Raw genomic sequence first — 20,395 nt, 5'->3', positions numbered from 1 at the left:
TCCAGTGCTGTTTTACATTTTGCTCTTTATTTTGCCACAAGAAAAATATGGTATCTTGATAAGTACTAGTCACTTATTTATAAGAAGAAGAATTTCAAGTAACAGAAAGAGTGAGTCTGAAATCATTAACTGTTAATATTTTTTATATTTGTATTATTAATATTTCCCTTACGAAAATTAACCATGGTTTTAGGCTACTACAAATTAAACCAAAAAAAAAAAACATTGTTACTATAGTTAAACCATGGTAACAAGAAATTAACCTTGTTTTTGCTACATTAACCATAGTTTAACCATGGTATTTGTATTACAACTGTGGTTATACAAATGGTAATCAATACGCCAAAAAACATGGTTACTACCCTTTTACTACAATAAAACCATGGTTAATTTTCGTAAGGGTTATGATGACTAATAAGGCTGTCTAAAATACACTATGTATTTAAGGAAGAATTAAGGCATCCATTCCATTCAAAGAAAGAAATGCAGTAAATAAAGGCATGTTTGATAGTCCTGTGGTCATAAGAGCCTCCGTACTGCTGATGGCAGCACCTCATATGAACCCCACTGAGGGACTCAATACATGTCGACCGTGTTTACAGAAATACAACAAAGAGACGAGCTGCTTGTAGCGACACGATACATACTACGTTGATTACGAAGTAATTTATCTCACATATACGGCAACATAGGATACTGACATAAGTAAAGGTAAATGTTTGGTTTTAACTGTCGGATATTATGCAGTAATGTTTTACGATTAGCCTAGCTTAGCACAATTCACCTGCTAACTAAACTGTTTAATGTCGGTCTGTTTGGGATTATGTTTTGCCTGCCTAAAGTAACTAACAAGTGAAACGATGTTTTTATTATTTATGAACTGGAAACGATTATCAGTCTCAGTGTTTGTGAGTCTGAAATGCTTGTGTTTAAAAAGTTGAAGCCAGACTTTTATTTCATGTGTAGAGTTGTGAAGGAATGACTGTCGGTTTTTGTATTTGCTCGTTTACCGGTTATAATATAAAACATTTGGTTAGAACTGAAATGTGATTGGTAAACAAGCGAAAGTAAATATGTATGCAGTTAACTCTATTTACCACCTGTCAGAAAGTAAGGCTTTATTTATTCATTTTTGTTTTTATTTTACAGAGATAATGTTGTACTGTCAATGACACTCAAAGTAAAAGTGCCATAGTATTTCAATGTTATTACTTTAAGTACCTTAAAGTGGATTTTTAATATGGGAAACATTTAGTATCATCACAACAAGGTACTCTTATATAGTATTTCCATTTAATACCATGAGACCACCACAGTGCTTTTTCTGACAGGGGAATATTTAAATAAGCAATGACCTATTATCACATCAGCATTAGACAGTTTATATATATATATATAACAAATAGATGATATAGTTACTACTGTACAATGGTAATAAATTAATACTGGATATCTTTCAGAATATTTCATGTCATTTTCAGTTTGTATAGTGAATTGACTTTGATTTTCACATTGTTCCTCTGCAGGTGGCACAGCTGTGGGTGCAACTTAATGTCAGCACAGAGAAAAGGACGAACACAAGATCTCCACCTAACTTATTATTTAAAGAACTGACTTGTAGTCAGCCCCGTTGGACATTTAAACGGAAGTGTTCTTTTGTCTATTGATGTGCTGGAGTGAATCCTACCTACCAGACAAATTTATAAATGAAATGATCTCTGTAATCAGGACATTTGAGAGTTAAACTGCATTTGAAAAAGAAAAGTGAGAACTGGCAGCCAGAAGACCACAAAGCTCTGTTTGCATACTGTAAATATTGCAGAAGTGTAGACTCAAAAAGAAAGATCTGGTCTAGGTCTTTCTGTAGTTCACATTGCCTTAGCAGACTAGTTCTTCATTACACCCATCCAGGTATAATTTTCTATACTGTGTGCAGGTTTGCAATATTTATACACATACATACATATATTTATCTTCTTTTAGAAGAGACCTTGTAATATATCTTGTGTGGCAGCATTGCTCTTATTTGTAGAGCCAAAGCTGTATGTAGAATTTGTAAATATCTCATAAGGTTCCTTAGTGACGCTTTTTACTGAGACCTTGTGGACACTGTGAATGGTTTACTGGGTCTTATTAGACCTTAGGCAGGCATTTAAAAAAAGTTAAAAAGCTTAAGAAACTTAAAAAATGGCAACAAAGATGGAGAACACTGGCCCAGCTGTTATGGGATTGAACACACACAACAGGCAGCTAATAGGACAGCCTAAAGCCCCCACTCTATTAGGACCCCAAACTGTGAGTGCTCAGCCTGGAAAGGAGCCCATGGGGACCCAGAAACCAGCCAATGCATCTCAGGAAGGGCCTGGTATCAGGTAAGCTGAGTTTACTGTCACTTTTGATCATTTTAATTGAGTCCTTACTGAATAACAATATTAATTTCTTTCTTAAAAATATTACTGACCCCAAACATTTGAACAGTAGTATGTATATATATTAATATACTGACACACAGGTTTGGTGATGACTGGAAAAAAAGCCTACAGCTCCCTGCTAAGGACAATAGAGTCAAAACTTCTGTAAGTCTTTCAGTGAAATGTTTTAAACCTTCACTTTTTAAAAATAGCGCAAACAGAATCCCCGTCTAATGTAATGTCATTATAAGGATGTCTTGTTTTTTCACCATAACACACAATGTAGAATTCATATATAAACATGCATCATGCATTTGATTAATAGTGATTGTTTTTCGTTTGGTAAAGTAGAAGTACAGATATCCTTATGATCCATCAATTTCTTACTCTTTCTTTCTCACAAGGATGTGACTGCAACCAAAGGGAATGAGTTTGAGGACTACTGTCTAAAAAGAGAGCTGCTGATGGGCATTTTTGAGATGGGCTGGGAAAAGCCCTCCCCCATTCAGGTAATAGATGCAAGACTTTCAAAACACACGTTACATAAGTTACAAGTCTTTTTGAACAACATGGGTATCCTCAGTGTTTATGCTTAAAGGAATAGTTCACCCAAAAATGAAAATTTGAAGAAAATGTACTCACCCTCAGGCCATCCAAGATTTAGATGTGAAGCGACAATTTAAAGTTAAAATCCTTTAATGAAATTTGTTACTTGCAAACATGCAGCTTTTCTCCTCACAAGATGTTAATTGATTAACTGGAGTCATGTGGATTATTGTGATGTTTTAATCAGATGTTTGGACTCTCATTTTGATGGCACCCATTCACTGCATCTGATGTAATGCTAAATGTCCCCAAATCTATTCTGATGAAGTTAACAAATTCATCTGTATCTTGGATGGCCTGAGGATAAGTACAGAGGATGAGTTCAGCAAATTTTTGCTTTGGGTTTTAAACTATTCCTTAGATTTTTTTTTTTTTTTTTTATTGTAGGAGGAGAGTATTCCTATTGCCCTTTCTGGCCGTGATATACTGGCTCGTGCCAAAAATGGGACTGGAAAGAGTGGTGCATACCTGATCCCACTTCTGGAGAGAATTGACATAAAAAAGGATCATATCCAAGGTATCTCTCTCCCAAAACAGTTTACACAAGATGTACCTCTTCATCCCCCCCCCCCCCCCTTTTTTTTTTTTTTTTTTTTACTGTGCTATCTTTCTGTGTTTACCTGCAGCCGTTGTGATAGTTCCCACTCGTGAACTGGCTCTGCAGGTCAGTCAGATCAGTATTCAGATCAGCAAGCACCTGGGTGGTCTCAATGTCATGGCAACCACAGGTGGGACCAACCTACGAGATGATATCATGCGCCTGGATGAGGAGGGTAATGTTCAGTGATCACCTAATCATAAAGAGTTTACAGTGTGATCATCTTCTGCAGTAAAAGCACGTTGTTCAAAATGTTTTTTTTTTGTTTTTTGCAGTTCATGTTGTTATAGCAACACCTGGCAGAATTTTGGACTTGATAAAAAAGGGCATAGCCAAAGTGGATAAAGTTCAAATGATGGTTATGGATGAAGTGAGTATTGCACATGCTAACTGTTCATACCTGTCAGAATATGAATCAAATTATAATTAATAAAAGGATTATACACTGTTGCCCTCTGTCACAACTGAACATCTTGACAGAGTCATTTAGGTGTATGTATGTTATCAATACCACTATCTAAGTTTAAACTTCATTGCTTGTTTTATTATAGGCTGATAAGCTGCTCTCTCAGGACTTTGTGGTTATTATTGAGGACATCATTGGTTTCCTTTCAAAGAACAGACAGATTCTGCTCTATTCAGCCACATTCCCCATCAGCGTACAGACGTTTATGGTTAGAGAAATCTGTGCATCATTTTGAACACATTTATGCTTTCATTGTGCTCATGTGTCTCTTTCTACATCTGCAGATTTTACATTTATGCACTTTGTATCTCTTCAGGCAAAGCACCTGCAGAAGCCCTATGAGATTAATCTGATGGAGGAACTGACCCTCAAAGGCATTACGCAGTACTATGCTTATGTAACAGAAAGACAGAAAGTCCACTGCCTTAACACACTGTTCTCCAGGGTAAAGAGTCCATTTCCGTTTCGGACATTTAAAAAAAATTATATTTAGGGCGGGTAAAATTTCATGTCACAACAATGATGAATTCCTCAGGCTAGCCAAGATCTAGATGAGTTTGTTTCTTCATCAGAAAAGATTTGTAAAAATTTAGCACTTGCTCACCAAATGGTTCCTCTGCAGTGGATGAGAGTATTAACAGCTGATAAACTCATCATAATAATCCACAAGTAAGCGGCATGACTCCAATCCATTTATTAATGGCTTGTGAAGTGAAAAGCTGCATGTTTGTAAAAAATAAAACCTTCATTCAGCTGTTTTCAGTCTTGTAAACAAAGTTAGATACAACATATCTCTCCTAAGTTTGTGTTTTTTTCACTGGAGGATGCAAAGTTATAGATGGAGGACTCTAGCCAAAATCTTTTCACTTCACAAGACATTAATTGATGGACTGGAGTCGCGTGGATTAATGTGATGTTTTTATCAGCTGTTTGGACTCTCATTCTGGCGGCACCCATTCACTGCAGAGGATCCATTGGTAAACAAGTGACGTAATATTAAATTTCTCCAAATATGTTCAAGTGAAAGAAATGATCTGCATCTTGGATGGACTGAGGGAGAGTCAATTTTCAGCAAATTTTCATTGTTGGGTGAATTAGTCCTTTTATGTATTAGCTTCAGCTGTTGTAGTTTTGCTCTTTAATGAATTATAAAAATGGCATCGTTTCTACAGTTGACATGACCCAAGCACTTGTTCTCTCCACAGCTGCAGATAAATCAGTCCATCATCTTTTGTAACTCTACTCAGCGAGTGGAGCTTTTGGCCAAGAAGATCACGCAGCTGGGCTACTCCTGCTTCTACATTCACGCAAAGATGATGCAGGTACTGTATGTATTTTGCTATTGTCAGTTCCAGTGTAATTCAAATCTCTTCAGTATGATTTACTAATTTCAGTCAAATACTTGGAACTTGTGACTGCAAACATTGTGCGTCATTTCATTCATATGGCAGGAATACAGAAACCGTGTTTTCCACGACTTCAGAAACGGGCTCTGCAGGAACCTTGTTTGCACTGGTGAGTGTAGTACATAATATAGTATCTTATCTCTATTTTTGTGTAATTGCATAATAACCTCAAATGTAAACAATAAAATGTTTGTTTTGTCAAGGTGTTTTTAACTCGGTGAATTTATGCTCTTGAAACAGATTTATTCACTAGAGGCATCGATATCCAGGCAGTAAATGTGGTCATCAACTTTGACTTTCCCAAGAATGCAGAAACATACCTGCATCGCATCGGACGCTCAGGTGAAGTTAACAAACAACACAGATGTGGTGGATTAAATGTGGATTACCTTTAGACTTTACACTTTTCTATTGTGTTTAATTTGTAGGCCGGTTTGGACATTTGGGTTTGGCAGTTAATCTCATTAGCGCTGAGGATCGCTTTAACCTGAAGACCGTTGAGGACCAGCTGATGACAGACATAAAACCCATCCCCGGCAGCATTGATAAGAGCCTGTATGTGGCAGAGTTTCACTCTTTGAACCCTGACTGTGAGGCAGAGACACCTCAGCCCAGCGAAAGCTCTGAAGCCCATTAGGAAGCACCATTAGAGAGCAGGTAAAGGCATACAGTTGGGAGACTTTATGTTCTTATGTCATGTAATGGGGAAAATCATCTAACGTTTGTTTATTGATCTGAGAATACCTAATATTGCAATGTCTGTTAATATTTCCATGTTGAATTAGTGATAATTGGACTGACTTTAACGTTTGCTCTTTCTAGGGCAGTTGGAGAAACTGAACCAGACTTTTGCATCTGCTTTTGCAAAAACCAGTAACTTCTCTGCTCATAAATTTCCTCATCTTTTCCACCTCCACAGTATTTTCCGTTTTTAGTTGCTGTCAATGTTTTGCTCTCTTTTTTGCATTCATTGTTCATTTTTGGGATGGTTATACCTTCTTTATAAATGACCATACACATTCCAGTTGAGACATGCAAGAAAATTTCCTGTTTGATAGAAAACAATAAACAAAGTTAATGGTGAAAATAGAGCGTAGCATACTTGCATCATTAGTTGAGAATTTACACACAAAGCCTGTTGAACCCAAGTGCCTTAATATATATCGTCTCTGTCTTAGATTAATGTCATTGCTATGTTAAAGTATTCCCAAAGACTAAACACAGGATTTTGAATCCACAGCATATTGGTGCTACTGGATTCTGTGAAAGAATCATTGGTATTGATTTATTGATGAAAAACATTTTCAAATTCTCTTCATATTCAGTCTGAGGCAGCTAGAGAAACCAGCATCCATGGAAATATTGCAGACCTCAGGATTCAGGTGTCAACATGAACCATTACATTAAACTGCCTGAGAAAAAAAAATCTGCATTAATATTGGTGCTTTTCGTAGTTTCATTAGTAGTCGCAGATAAATGTAAATTTGGAATTCATTAAGAAATATAGATGTAAATTATGGTTTCAAACAGAGACTAAATTTGTGGAATTTTTTTGTATCTTGTGATTTTTATTTATATATATATATATATATATATATATATAAATAATCATTCTGAAATTATATTATATTAGACATTACTAAAACAGGCATGCCAAAACTGGCATAATGTGAAAGATGTCAGACTACTACGTGAAAGCTGATATCAAAATTCACCACAACGCAGTCATTATACATTAGCAGATCCTCACATTTATTGTTAAATGATTTGTCATAAGAGTCTTTTGGGTTTCTTTTTTTCTTCATTTAAAGGTTGGTGAGAAAGTTATTTTAGTTTTTTTCAAAATAGCATGCAGTTTTCATTTCTTTTGAAATTAATGAATGTATAAAGTTGGTAATGAATGGACTTTATTACATTATTTCCGGATGTGTGTGTGTGTGTGTGTGTGTGTGTGTGTGTGTATGTGTATGTAACTTTGGCAGAAAGAAGGCACATTTTTATTTTCCCTTTTGGATGTTTGCAAGAGGCTTTTCATAACCTCATGTTGCATTTATGAGATATTTTGATTAAGAGAGTATTTTCATACAGCAGAATTGTAGCATCTTCTCAGTGGCAGCTGATATTTTTTCCCCTCTCCAAAAGATGTTCTATTGTGGGATTTTTCTTTTCCCGCTATGCAGGGATATGTGGCATGTAGCTCAAAGCTTTAGTGTAGAAACCTCGGTTTGCGTGTTTCTTCAGCTATTAAAACAGCACAGTTCAGGCCAATATGCACCATGCAGTTAAATTAGGAAACCTTGAGCCAGATTGCAAATTTCTGCTGATGATGCTGTGCTACTCAAAAGATTTTTGTTTGTGTAAGACTATTAGCATATTTCAAAATCATATTTTAGTGGACAAACTTTAATTCTTTATCCATTCTGTCATGCAGTGATGAGCTGTGAATTTTTCGTTATGTTTTATATGGTTTATCACAGCTAATGGAAGTGAGGAGCAGATGTAATGGGGACAAATGTTTAATGTAAATTTTGTATAGGATTCCTGGAGAGAGAGATTTTTTTTTTGATGTGTGATGCCCTGTTTGTAACTGATGCAAGAATGGTTTAATGCTCATGACTGTGTGAGCGATTTATATTATGTCTCTATTGTTTATTTTGTTTGAATAGCTTGGGGTTATAGTATGTATTATAGCTTGAAATCGAATGAATGTGCCATCTGTCCCAAACTTTATTACATTCATATGAAAGATAACAGTACGGTTTTTCTTTATGTGAATGTGGAAAAGTATCTATATCAGGGGATGTATTTTTTTATTTTTTTTTCCAGAGGAAACACTTTAACATTTAAATTGGTAAACTGTTTCTTATTGAAGTGACTGTAGTAAATATTTTTTTGTGAATCTACATTTTTTTAAGGCTTATTTTTCTGATTTGTTCAGTTTGAACATAAATTTGTCACTCGGATGTGTCCATAAATCTTATTAAATTGTGTCCTATATTATTATTTATTATATACCCTATTTCATTATTATTATTATTTACTAATTGGAAACATTTGCTATTTATTAGAGGAGAGTTTTAAAATGGCTAGTTGTACCTAGTTCGGGGTTTTCAGTATTTATTTCATTAAGGATCCATTGCATAAATCGAATTACTAAACTCTAGTTCTGTTTGGATGATGTTGTTTTTATTATTCTATGTACATCTTACACTTCAGGTTATGGGGAAGACAAGCATGCATTTGGGAACCTCCAAAGCCCATTCGTTGACCTTCACGCAAATGCCCTTTTAGTTTGTGTTCGTTCTCTCAAACCCGCTTCATTTTTACGTAGTTGAAAGGTAAACAGACCAATAGCCATTTAACTTTTGTTTTGTCGAGCTGAAAGTAGAGAAGGCGTAAGGGGAGTCTGACTCGTTTCCATGAATCGGTTCTTTTGAACAGTTCAATTAACTCACTGAGGAATTACTTTACGTCGACGTAATTGCGTCATCGCTGTGCAGAAACTTTTTTTTCTACCACATTTTATGATGAGGGTGTTTTAGTTTTAAGTTTGTTGAAGACATAATGCAACTTAACGGCCAAACAATATGCATATAATTGCCACGAGAACCGCTCGGATCGTTTCTTACACGAACCATTCTGTCCGACTCGTAAACGAGTAGATGAGACTGATGGTTATGTGATGCGATTCAACAGACTCATTGAGAAGATCCGACTCTGACAGAATGAATCATTCACAAAACGAACATCGTTAGAACCAGAGCCGTAGACACGCTTTGATCTCGCCGCCGCGCGGTCACGTGGTTCATGGAGCTCTCAATAGTTCCAAACAACTCCGCGCTGTCCATAGGTTTGAATGGGATTAATCTGGTCAGACAACAACAGCGTTTTTCTGTGGAGTTTAATAGAAATAATATTAATGGTTTTTTCTTGTTTAACTATGGAGGAGTACAAATGCAACACGCAGGATAAGGCGGTTACATTTCTTTGTATGCAAAGTATAAATAGTGTAAACTGCTTAATAAAGATTGGAGACTTGAGGCATGACTTTGTGTTTTTGTGTTACACTTATTCCTGTGGATGTGCAGACTCTCTTTAGACCAAATCAATTAGGCTTAGTTATGAGAAATTTGAATCAAGGATTGAATTTGGAAAAACTGGAATAAATGTTAATTTTTTGGTAGAGATTAAACTAATTTTTCAGATACAGTAGGTTTACTTAACAAATATACATTTATTTAACATCTTTTGTTGGATAACATTTATGACAGATAATTAGGAATGCTGTCCATTTTGACGGAAGGTATGTATGTAATAGCCTACTGACATGCATTCAGTTTTCACCCACCTGTTTAAGCTCACTTAAACCATAACGGACTGTATTTCCGTGAGATACTCTACATGAGAGACATGTGGACTGCTGTGTGTGTATTTGAGCGCTGAGAACTGATCGCGCGCTGTATGAGAACTGAAGAAGTGGAGCGTGCGCGCGAGAGAGAGCACTTCTATCAGTGCGTTTCTATGGAAAGCCAAAGTGCTCATAAACGCCTGCTCGGGCGTCTGATTGCACACTGACACGTCAAAAGCGTGCGCTACTGCGCTTTGACAGCAAAAGCTCGTTTTGCTATGAAAACGCGCGTTCTTAGCACGCGCTTTGGGATTATGGCGAACGCTCTTAGGAAACGCGGTTTTGTGTATCAAATCATAACAATTGAATAGAAAAAGAAATTATTTATTTTAAATAAATAAAATAAATAAAAAATTAATTATATATATCAATTTCCTTATGAAATATTATTGTTATGAACATCTGGCCAATTATTAACACAATTATTACTCCCATTATGACAATTCTTTTTTCAACATGCTGTCCCAACAGCAACACATTAATATGCAAATTAGATACAGTATAGATACACTGTGTTTAATGGGAAAACCAGTTTATGGAAATTTTTACAGACATATTGCATAAAACAAAATGGTATATCAAATCATTTTGTTATTTTATAACATAGTTGAGAATCATCCTTAAACAAAGTTTAGAAGAAAAAAACCCTGAAACCTAAAAATGTATTGGTGATTTAAAAAAAAAAATCCCATTGTTTTTGCCTTTTTGATGTCTATTCGTGCCATTTTATTTTTAGGAAAAAAATATGAATAAAATATATATTTTTTCTAATGCTCTAAACAATGTAATGACTGCCTCTGATGTCTCTGTAGTGGATAAACATAAACATTTTTCTTTTTTCTATGCTTTGGCCTTTTGTTCAGTGAAAACAGCTTTTTGAAGTCACTCTCCGAAGTGGATACATTTGAAAATGAAATGCATATTGTACCCATATATATCTATGTATTTATTCACATATTGTTTTCAAAAATATGGAGATTAATACGGATGTAGCCTTAATAAAATGTAATTTTTTCAATTGCAACAGAACCTTTTAAATACAATATGCAATGAAAATGTGCAAAGTAAATAGATATTGTAAACAGATTGATGTGCAGTATTTATTTGAAATCAAATATTCAGTCTGCAAGTTTTATTACTTAATTTGTATTTGCTAACAGGCAGCAACTTTATCGCCACACTGACACTAGGAGGAGCTGGAGCTGGAGCTGGAGCTCATGGGTCATATTACCATAAAGCCAATGATCAGGTAAAGGTTTTACTTTAAATGTTCATGTTTACAGAATGAGTCATGTCTGTATTTATTCATTTATGTTGTTTTATTGCTTTATAATGACATTTGTTTTGTTGTTTGGTATTAGTTGCAGTTTGGCGTGGAGTTTGAAACAAGCACCCGGATGCAGGACACTATAGTGTATCATTTGGATGCCAACTGGACCTCCCCAAAATTGATCTAGTCTTTAAAGGTTGGTAAATATGCATGCGTTTGTACATACAGACAGCATTCATCAACATCTCATCATTTTGTGGGGTTAGGATGAATTCAGCAATTGCGCACGTGCTCCTAAGTCTTAACTACATATTTTTTTTTAATCTATTTTTAGTCACAAATGTGTAATTGTGTCGTCATTCTTTGAGCAGCATTCCAATTCAGGCTTATTTAAAACATTTGTGTCATTCCAAAGAGTGTTGCCTGATATTCCAATGAAAATCCACCCCAGATACCTTACTTGTTACAAAATCTTTATCCTGTCTTTGCAGTCTGCATGAGATTTCTTTGATTAAAATGTGTGGGATATAAATTTTTCACTCTCTCTGTAGGTTCTATAGACAGTAACCGGGTGGTTGGAGCCATGCTTGAAAAAAAGCTGCAGCCTCTGCCTCTGTCACTGGCCCTCTGCGCTTTCCTTAACAACAGAACAAGCAAGTTCCAGTGTGGGTTTGGTATCACCACTGGTTAATCATACCTTCATTTGTGGTTAATGCTGCCGTTTACACATCAGTGCAAAATCAGTCAGTAAACATGAAACAAAATAATAATATTTGTTATAAGTAATATTTGTCGTTAGTTCCATGTATCAGACCAACCTTTGCATGATAATTCCAATATCCAAAAAAGCACATTTAAAAACATCACTACTGCTTGATGCATTATAGGAGAAACCAAGAACAAATACACAATTTGCCTTTGATGATCTTGTTTACGTTCATTTAAAAAAAATATTTCCTTGTTTATTTTTTGTTTTGTGTTTAATGAAGTTCTGAGTCAGTTTATTTTCCTTATGCAATGAGCAGGGATTTTTTTTCACAATGATTTTAATGAATTGCTGGATCTCTGTACTCTTATAGGTACCTATATAAATAAAATATATGCATTGCAAGTATTGTGAAACATGGATAAATTCTTAAAACAAAACATGTGTCTCCACACCAAGTATAGTGTATGATTAAAAAGTATAAATTACTAATTAGACATATCATATTGTGTCTGTAGCTAATATGATTGCTTTACTTGCGTTAACACTGTTTTTTTTTTGTTTTTTTACCAAGCCCATTGGCCCTGTCCGGTTTTTAATTTTTTTGTCTTTTAGTTTTTTTAGGTGAATACATGCCAGAACATAATATAAAAAAATAAAAAACGGATTAGTTGTCCCATGCATGTCCCTTGCGTCTTTCTTAGGGATTGCATGTTCAGCAGATATCAGACTCTTTTTAAATACAGATAAGTGTTGTGATGTAGAGGGCAATGTCCAAAAGGATCCTCTTTAATACCTGACTCATCAATCATCATGGCAACAACCTTACATTAATACATGCAGACCAACATGCAAAGACAGAGATGTACTGCTGCACTTCAATGATTGTGAGAGAGTACTGCTAGTTTATACTTTATATGAAATGTTGTTTCATTGGGACTATAGCAATGCTCAATTGAATTTTCGAACTCTACTTTTATTGAAAAATATTCAAATGTAATAATATTACTATGTAGTATGCATAACATGAAATCTACAAAGTGTTCCCTTTGAGTTCTACCTTAAATTAATTTCATTATCAAAATAATGTGACCGTTTTAGAACAGATGATTTGAGCGAGAGTAATGTTAAATGCACAGCATATTTTCTGCATTGGAATGCAGCCATAATAAGCTGTGTTCACTGGAATGCAACTGAATCAATATGACAGAAGTTAAGGGGTCAGTTCTGTTTCTCCTTGACCTGATTGATAAGCACAGATGCAAAGAGTCTTGATGGCAGTTTTGTGTAACTGGATGAATGCCTAGACAAGATGGTGACTGGTTTACAATACTGCTTAAAGTAACCTTTTACCTCACTGACATACCGCTGGTTTCTTCTTTCAAGACTGTATCAAACAAATAAACACATCCAGTCTGCAGATCCTGTAGTAACCTTACGCTGTTTTCTCAATCATTTACTTATAGTCTTTCCTTAATTGCTTAAGGAAAAAATATCAAACGGTAAATACTCAGTTACAAATCTTTTGTAGTTGAATGTGTACTTCATTTTGAAAAGTATATGATAACGCTGCATGCACAGGAAAACCTCCTACTGCTAAATGTGGCTTGTGAGAATGTTACCTTGAATTCATGCCTAAAACATTATCCTCCGGTTTCAAAGACAAGGTTTAAGCCTAATCCCAGACTAAAATCTAAATCTGAGCTGTTTCAACTGAAAGAAACTTGCTCTGACTGATCTTAAAATATATCAGTGCCTTTATTTTGTCTCAAGATGCACACAAGTAATGTTTTTTCTAATGCATGTTTATAAAAATGACTTAAATGTCCTAATTGAACTATGGCCTAATCCTGGTTTAGTCTAAGTCCTGACTGTGAAACCAGGCCTATGTAAAGTAAACAGAATTATGGTGTAGATGTAGAATATATGGGCTAAAAACATTACATTATATTATATCAGGGATTTTTTTTATTCACAACACTCTGGAAGGTTTTTAACAAAGTTAAGCCAATTACAATTTTAGAGATTTTTGTAAAAATGCATTTCAATTTAAAATATTTAACAGTAACGTTGTGCTTCCATTAAAATAGCCATGGGAGCTGGCATGCTGTTAAAGAAAAAAAAAAGTTTTTCCCCTAATAATGAAGACAATTTATTAATATTTTCAACTAAACCAAAACTAATAATACAGGAATTTTTTAAAATTTGATAGTATTATTTTTTCTGTTTTCTTTTTTCCTTCATTTGGAAGTCTTTAAGTTTTATAGGACATTAATATTAGACTTAATTGTTATACAGTACTTATATATGACTCTGTATGAATAATTGTGAGTGCGTTCAGTTCGGTTGATTTCATGATGTGGAATAAGTAACATGGTATGTACAGCTGACAGCAGGGCACTACCTTCTGGACTTTACTGCTTTTACCAGAGCTCAGCAACCCATTTAAATACAGTGCTGATACCTTCTCAACATTTACAGAAGAGGACAAGAGAAAGGTAAGGAACTGGACAAAACACAAATGAATGCATACTTGTGTACTTTTCAGTTAAATGCAAGCTAGTCAAAAATATTTATAGTGGTCTTGCCTGACGAAATTATTTTTTTTTTTCTTGTAGAGTCTGAATATAATCATGAAGGCCCTTATAGTGTTTGTCATTGCAGTTTTCACTGGTAAGTGTTTGTTTTAGTGCTTTAATAAAAATTGGAGGCGCTCTTAAAACTGGTCAGAAATCAAGTAAGCGTGTAATAAATAAGACGACGAACTGATAAACCGGCTATAAAACAAATCATAAAACTTTGAAAAACACAAACATCTATCTCCATTTCTTCTCAGTGACAAGATCTCTCAAAGTGCAGATGCCATCAACAAATACACCCTGGCCATTCAAAGCCAAGTTACTCTTCTGACTCAAGACCTTATGGCCAAACTTTCCCAAGAGGCGGATCAGCTGAAACTGCGCCTGGAACAGGAAATGACATCTGTGCAGTCCCAGCTCAAGCCTTACGTTGAGGAGATCAGAGGTGATATTGAGGAGCAGGTTGAACGGCTGAAGAAGGATGTGGCTCCGTATGCAGAGGCCCTGAACTCTGAGGCCCTGAGATCTACTCTGGTCCAGGGGGCTGAGCAGCTGAAGGACAAACTGGAGAGCAGTTTGATGGAGATGGGTCCTCAAACCGAGGAGCTGAAGCAGAAACTGGACCAGCACTTTTTGGAGTTTCAGATGAGCATGTCACCATTAGCCCAAACCTTTCAGAGTCAGCTGGCCCAGAGAAGTCAGGAGCTTCGGAAGAATCTGGCTCCCTATTCAGAGGAGCTCAGCAAATTGGATCCATACACCCAGGACCTGAAGGCCCAGTTAACAGCTCTCTGGGAGTCCTTTGCCAAGAACAAGCAGTCTTGAGAGAAATTGGGAAATGCAAAAGGACACTTCTGTTACCATTGGGGGTTTCACTTAGTATATTTCTTTGTTGCTCATGTATGTTTTTCAAAAAAAAAAAAAAATGAAATAGCACAAACAGTAATTTATAATGCTGTGGTCACTCCAATTGTGTGAGGGTTTAAAAATCAACAAACACTATGTCTAATATACTACATTATGTATAATAAATGTGTAATGCTGTGATCCATATGCAAGATTTTAATTGCAGAAATGTGTGTGAGGCTTCTGAACTTTTATTAATTCTGGCAACCCAAATATGATTACTTATGTTTGTTTATTTTCCTTATGCAATGAGCAGGGATTTTTTTTCACAATGATTTTAATCAAGTTGCTGGATCTCTGTACTCTTATAGGTACCTATATAAATAAAATATATGCATTGCAAGTATTGTGAAAAAATAAAACAAAACATATATCTGTCCATCAAACTGAGATTCATGTTTATGAATGTATTGTTGTTGGTGTAAAAAGCTGGAATAAACATTAGGCATCATACACTTGACTTGCCAACTACTTGATCAAACACTACCAGAATTAAGTCATCCTGAGCACACCGAAATCACACAGAAACATGAGCCTTTTTGCTAGGACATGATAAATAAAAACAAGTCTGTGGCCATCACTCACTATGCAGATTTCTGTGAGCTCTGTCAACTCTCCAAAATCTGCAGACTGCCTCTGACTTTCAGTAACTATAGCATCTACTTGTCCAGAGTGCAAATATCTGTATAAAAATCATGTATTCCAGTCTTTAGAGCCACAAATGTAGCGGACTAGGAGTGATACTTGGATAAGCACCCAAGTTGTCCATATGCTGAAAAAAAGTGAATTGCTTTATCTTTATTTGTTAGTCAGAAAAAAAGAACAAGGGTTCAAATCCTGTTCATTTTGACAACACCCTGTCACCAAGCACCCAGCCATTTTACTCCACACTTCAATTTTAAGGTCATGTGGCCTTTAAACCCTATGAGGAATGTTTTACCTACTTTTTGTAACATTTCAATTAAGATAAATAGCCTGGATAAAAGTGCATTGGCTTGACATCAGTTATTGTCTGTGACCAAAAAAAAAAAAAAAAAAAAGGCCTACTGAAACTTTAAAAGAGCAAATACAGATGTGAAAGTGTATAATGTATCCCTTTTTCATAGTTGAACCTTTACATGTTAAATAATAAGCATAATATCTTAGGTGGTAATAACAATATAAAACTAAATGTGAGAAACAACACTGATGCAGTGTCAATTACGCATTTGATATATATTTATATTTCAACTGAGGCCTATTAAACAGATATGTTTTTTTACAAAACAACCTATTATTTAATCTATTTATTATGTGTGGTACGTGAGCAAAAATTTGTTTATCACAGTCCTCTTGCACAAAGTCTTCATGCAAGAAATGCTCAAGATAATAGACTGATTCTGATTTGCTGACATGATATCTTATCCTGTTTTACTTTAAAACACAATGTCATTTTCCCGTACTGTACTGTAGACGTACCATAGAAAATAATATCATCTATATAAAGAAGCCAACAATACATGGGCACAGGAAAACATGGCTACATGAGTCAAGTGTTCTTAGCTTGCTGAGCTTATAGTTACAGCTCCATTTTAAGCATTACAATGCTCCTTCCAAATGGGGTGAATGTGAAGTACAGTGATAAAATTGCAACTAGACGAGAGATAAATGATAAGCTTTGATCCTTGAATCATGCAAGCCAAGATGCTTTTTAGTAGCAAATGTCTTGTTGCATAACAATGAAATATTTGTTTTGCAACAAAGGTCTTTTTTTGACATTAACATCAATGTCCCACTTTTTATGACTTGATCCATCTCTTTGTGTTTTGTGATTATTTTGGTATTAACAATTCAATTGCGTTCAATAAAAAATACATTGATGTTCAAATATGACATTATGACTTTGTTCTGTGCTTTCACTGAGATACCTCTGGCTAGAACACCTAACCAATGAGCCACATTCATTTTTAATAAACCAATTTTTAAATTATAGTACATCTTGTCCTTTTGGAACCTTAATCCTGCAACGTGGAATGGAAGACTGCGATAAGTATCTGAAGAACTTTGGACACAAGCTGCCAATTCACCTGTTCATAGTCACATTATGGCTATCAACATGAATGTGATCCAAGCCATATAAATACCAGCTGCTTCCAAACTCCCATTACAGAACACATTGGAAAATCTGTCTGGTGTACTGTCCAAAAACAATCATGAAGTTTGTGGCTGTAATCCTTGCTCTCGCTGTTATTTCAGGTAAGAGATCACCAACAAATGCAAATCTTCACAACTTTAAAATGTGAATAGAACTTGGATTACTTCGGCAGATCATTTGAATGGATTATGTGATGGTTTTCTTTGAGAGCTTGACAGTACAGATGAGATGTCTACAACAACGGACTACATTAACAAATATTTGATACATTAAACAATATTTGTGCTCCGTTCTGACTTTCAGGCTGCCAGGGGCGCTTCCTGTTTCAGGATGAGCCAAAAAGCCGCTGGGAAGAGGCAGTGCATAAGTTCTGGAACCATGTGTCCGAGCTGACCTCTAAGGCTGAGGAGATGAGGGACAACATCAAGGCCACCCAGCTTGGCAGAGAATTAGAGTGAGTAAATGCTACAAAACATTGTAGCAGAGCAAATATTTGAAAATTTGAATCTGTAAAGATGTAGAAAGTTAACTTAAAGTCCAGAGTCAAGAAAGCTGATGTATGATATTGACATTCATTGCTTTGCAGCACACTGATGAGTGAAAGCATGATGGAGCTGCAAATGTACAAAGATGACTTGCACTCCAAACTGGGCCCTTATGCACAGGAGACTGCCAATAGATTCAATGAAGATGTTCAGCTGCTGGCAAATAAGCTCCGCACACATATGGAGGACGCTAAGGATCGTGTCAATGAATACACAGAGGAGCTCCGAACCATTGTGGAACAGAACGCTGATGAGGTCAAGAACAAGGTCAACAACTACGCCAAGAAACTAAGGAAACGTTTTAACAAGGACATCCAAGAGATCAACAAGTGAGTGACATAATTGATCTCAATTACATGACTTTTGCTCCACCTCAATAAAAGGTACACTACCATTTAAAGACATTTGAAACGTGACAGTTCAGACATTTATAATGTTTCAAAAGATTTCTATTTCAAATACATGCTGTTCTTTTGAACTTTCTATTCATCAAAGAATCACTGTTTCCACAACAATATTAAACAGCATAACTGTTTTCAACATTTATAATAATAAATGTTGTTGAGCAGCAAATCAGCATTTTCGAAGGATTTCTGAAGATACATGTGACACTGTCACGACAGGAATAAATTACATTTGAAAATGTATTAAAATAGAAAACAGTTATTTTGAACTGTAATAATATTTTATAATGTTCCTTATTTACAGTATTTAGCATAAGAGACATCTTTCAAAAACATTACAAATTATTACCAGCCCCATGTTTTGAATGGTAGTGTACAAGGCAAACTTTATAACTTACTGTTCTTGTATATATCACTGTTTAATATTGGACATCATTGTTTAGTATTCCTTATTGACACTGACAGTTTAGGATGTACATTAAATAAATAAAAGGTTTCACATTTTGACTTTGATATCTCCATTACCATAGAAATACCATAGATATGATAATCAAAAGATAATTAAAAAAAATTGATTTGCACTTTCACAATTTTAAGATAAAATAAAATAACTTGTATATATATTCTATATATATTTTTTATAAAAAAATATGGTATCACTTTATTTTACAGTCCTATTCCTCATGTACATACTATGTATTTATTGTGGTAATTACAATAACTAAGTACTAACCCTGAACCTTCCCCTAAACCTAACCCTACCCCATGTAGTTACCTTATATTACCAGTACTTTCTTGGGTAAGTACACTGTAAGTACATGTAAGTACACGCACTGTAAAATAAAGTGCAACCAAAAATATATTTTATATAATTTGCAAACATCTATTTTTGGAAATATAGTTAATAGTAAAAAACGAATCTATGAAAATCTCCATTTTGAATTATTTCTGTGATTGTTTATTCTCTGGTCTAAAGGAAAATGTCAACATACTTTGAGGAGGTTCGCTCTCGTGCTAATCAGGGTATGGAGGATTTGAAGGATCGTCTCGACCCTTACTTCACCTCAGTGCATCAGCGTGCTGAAGAGAAGCTGACGACTCTGGCAGATCTGCTGAGAAGCCAGGGAGAAGGAATAAAAGAGAAACTGGAATCACAAATGGAGGACCTCAAGGAGAAAGTTGAGAAGAACACAGAGAATATGCGTAACACAATTCAGGAAAAGGCAGAGGAGATAAAAAATTGGTTTGAGCCCTATGTGTCTCAGGTCCAGAAGCAACTAGAGACAGTCATGGAGGGCTTGTAATACCAGTGTATAAGAATGAGGTCTCATAGGAAAATGAATTGATTAACTTTTTCACTAAACGTTGCTTGCAGAAATGAAGGTATTGGAAATGTCAAAGTAATGAGTGAAATATACCATGGATGCACATGGATGTAACTACAGATGTAAGCTATGCAAAATAAAGCTCAATAAAACCAGCATGTACCCATGAGTATAAGTATCCTGGTTAAATGAACTGTCTGTGTATAACATGTATATGGGTCAATGACATCACTTAGTTTTCTCTGAATCTCTTATTAAAAAATACACAAGAATATAAAAGGTAAACATGTTTTAATTTCTGAATAAGTCATTTTCATATTTTTGTGGATCTTAAAGTTAAAAATGTATAGGTCTTGTAAATGTTTGTATAGGCTACTGTCTGGGTATGAAAAAACAAACAAAAAAAAGGCCTATATTAGTCAGCACTTTTATTATTAATCTTAAAAATAAACTGTTCTTTAAAAAAAAAAATAATAATACAAATTAACACTTTACTAGTAACGTTTTTCAAACCAGCATAAAAAACATTCCTTTTAAAATATAAATTCTAACGATTTAACATTTAGAACGTTTTTGAACTAGACATTTTTTTTTTAGATCATTATTAATTTATCACTATTACAAATAATTA

At 35.0% G+C, this 20,395-nt stretch overlaps 3 protein-coding genes across 4 annotated transcripts; all 3 read left to right on the top strand.

Annotated features, from left to right (window-relative positions):
• The first annotated feature begins 521 nt into the window (after nt 1-521).
• LOC306885767 (putative ATP-dependent RNA helicase DDX6) lies at nt 522-6,904 on the top strand. 2 transcript variants are annotated; one of them, XM_079442557.1, is made up of 14 exons: nt 522-711; nt 1,527-2,372; nt 2,513-2,576; nt 2,816-2,920; nt 3,405-3,534; nt 3,644-3,790; nt 3,891-3,985; nt 4,167-4,289; nt 4,398-4,526; nt 5,287-5,403; nt 5,533-5,596; nt 5,728-5,829; nt 5,916-6,144; nt 6,310-6,904. In XM_079442557.1, the coding sequence occupies exons 2-13, from the start codon at nt 2,188-2,190 to the stop codon at nt 6,122-6,124; spliced, it is 1,470 nt and encodes a 489-aa protein (XP_079298683.1). In that variant the 5' UTR covers nt 522-711; nt 1,527-2,187; the 3' UTR covers nt 6,125-6,144; nt 6,310-6,904. The 2 variants fall into 2 exon arrangements, with proteins under 2 accessions (XP_079298683.1, XP_079298682.1); XM_079442556.1 differs by having other exon boundaries at nt 6,315-6,570.
• Nucleotides 6,905-10,149: 3,245 nt separating this feature from the next.
• LOC306885804 (uncharacterized protein) lies at nt 10,150-15,275 on the top strand (the record flags this gene model as incomplete). Its single annotated transcript, XM_079442588.1, has 3 exons — nt 10,150-10,174; nt 11,717-11,834; nt 14,708-15,275. 3 exons carry the CDS (start codon nt 10,150-10,152, stop codon nt 15,273-15,275), a joined length of 711 nt encoding a protein of 236 aa, XP_079298714.1.
• Nucleotides 15,276-17,548: 2,273 nt separating this feature from the next.
• LOC306885262 (uncharacterized protein) lies at nt 17,549-19,743 on the top strand (the record flags this gene model as incomplete). The annotated part of the gene is made up of 4 exons (XM_079441673.1): nt 17,549-17,591; nt 17,794-17,944; nt 18,077-18,364; nt 19,416-19,743. The coding sequence occupies 4 exons, from the start codon at nt 17,549-17,551 to the stop codon at nt 19,741-19,743; spliced, it is 810 nt and encodes a 269-aa protein (XP_079297799.1).
• Nucleotides 19,744-20,395: the final 652 nt, after the last annotated feature.

This window comes from Barbus barbus (assembly GCF_936440315.1).
Source record: "Barbus barbus genome assembly, chromosome: 19".
Classification (NCBI taxonomy): Eukaryota; Metazoa; Chordata; class Actinopteri; order Cypriniformes; family Cyprinidae; genus Barbus; species Barbus barbus.
Note: the sequence above shows the minus strand (reverse complement) of the source record. Positions and strands in the feature narration are given on the sequence as shown.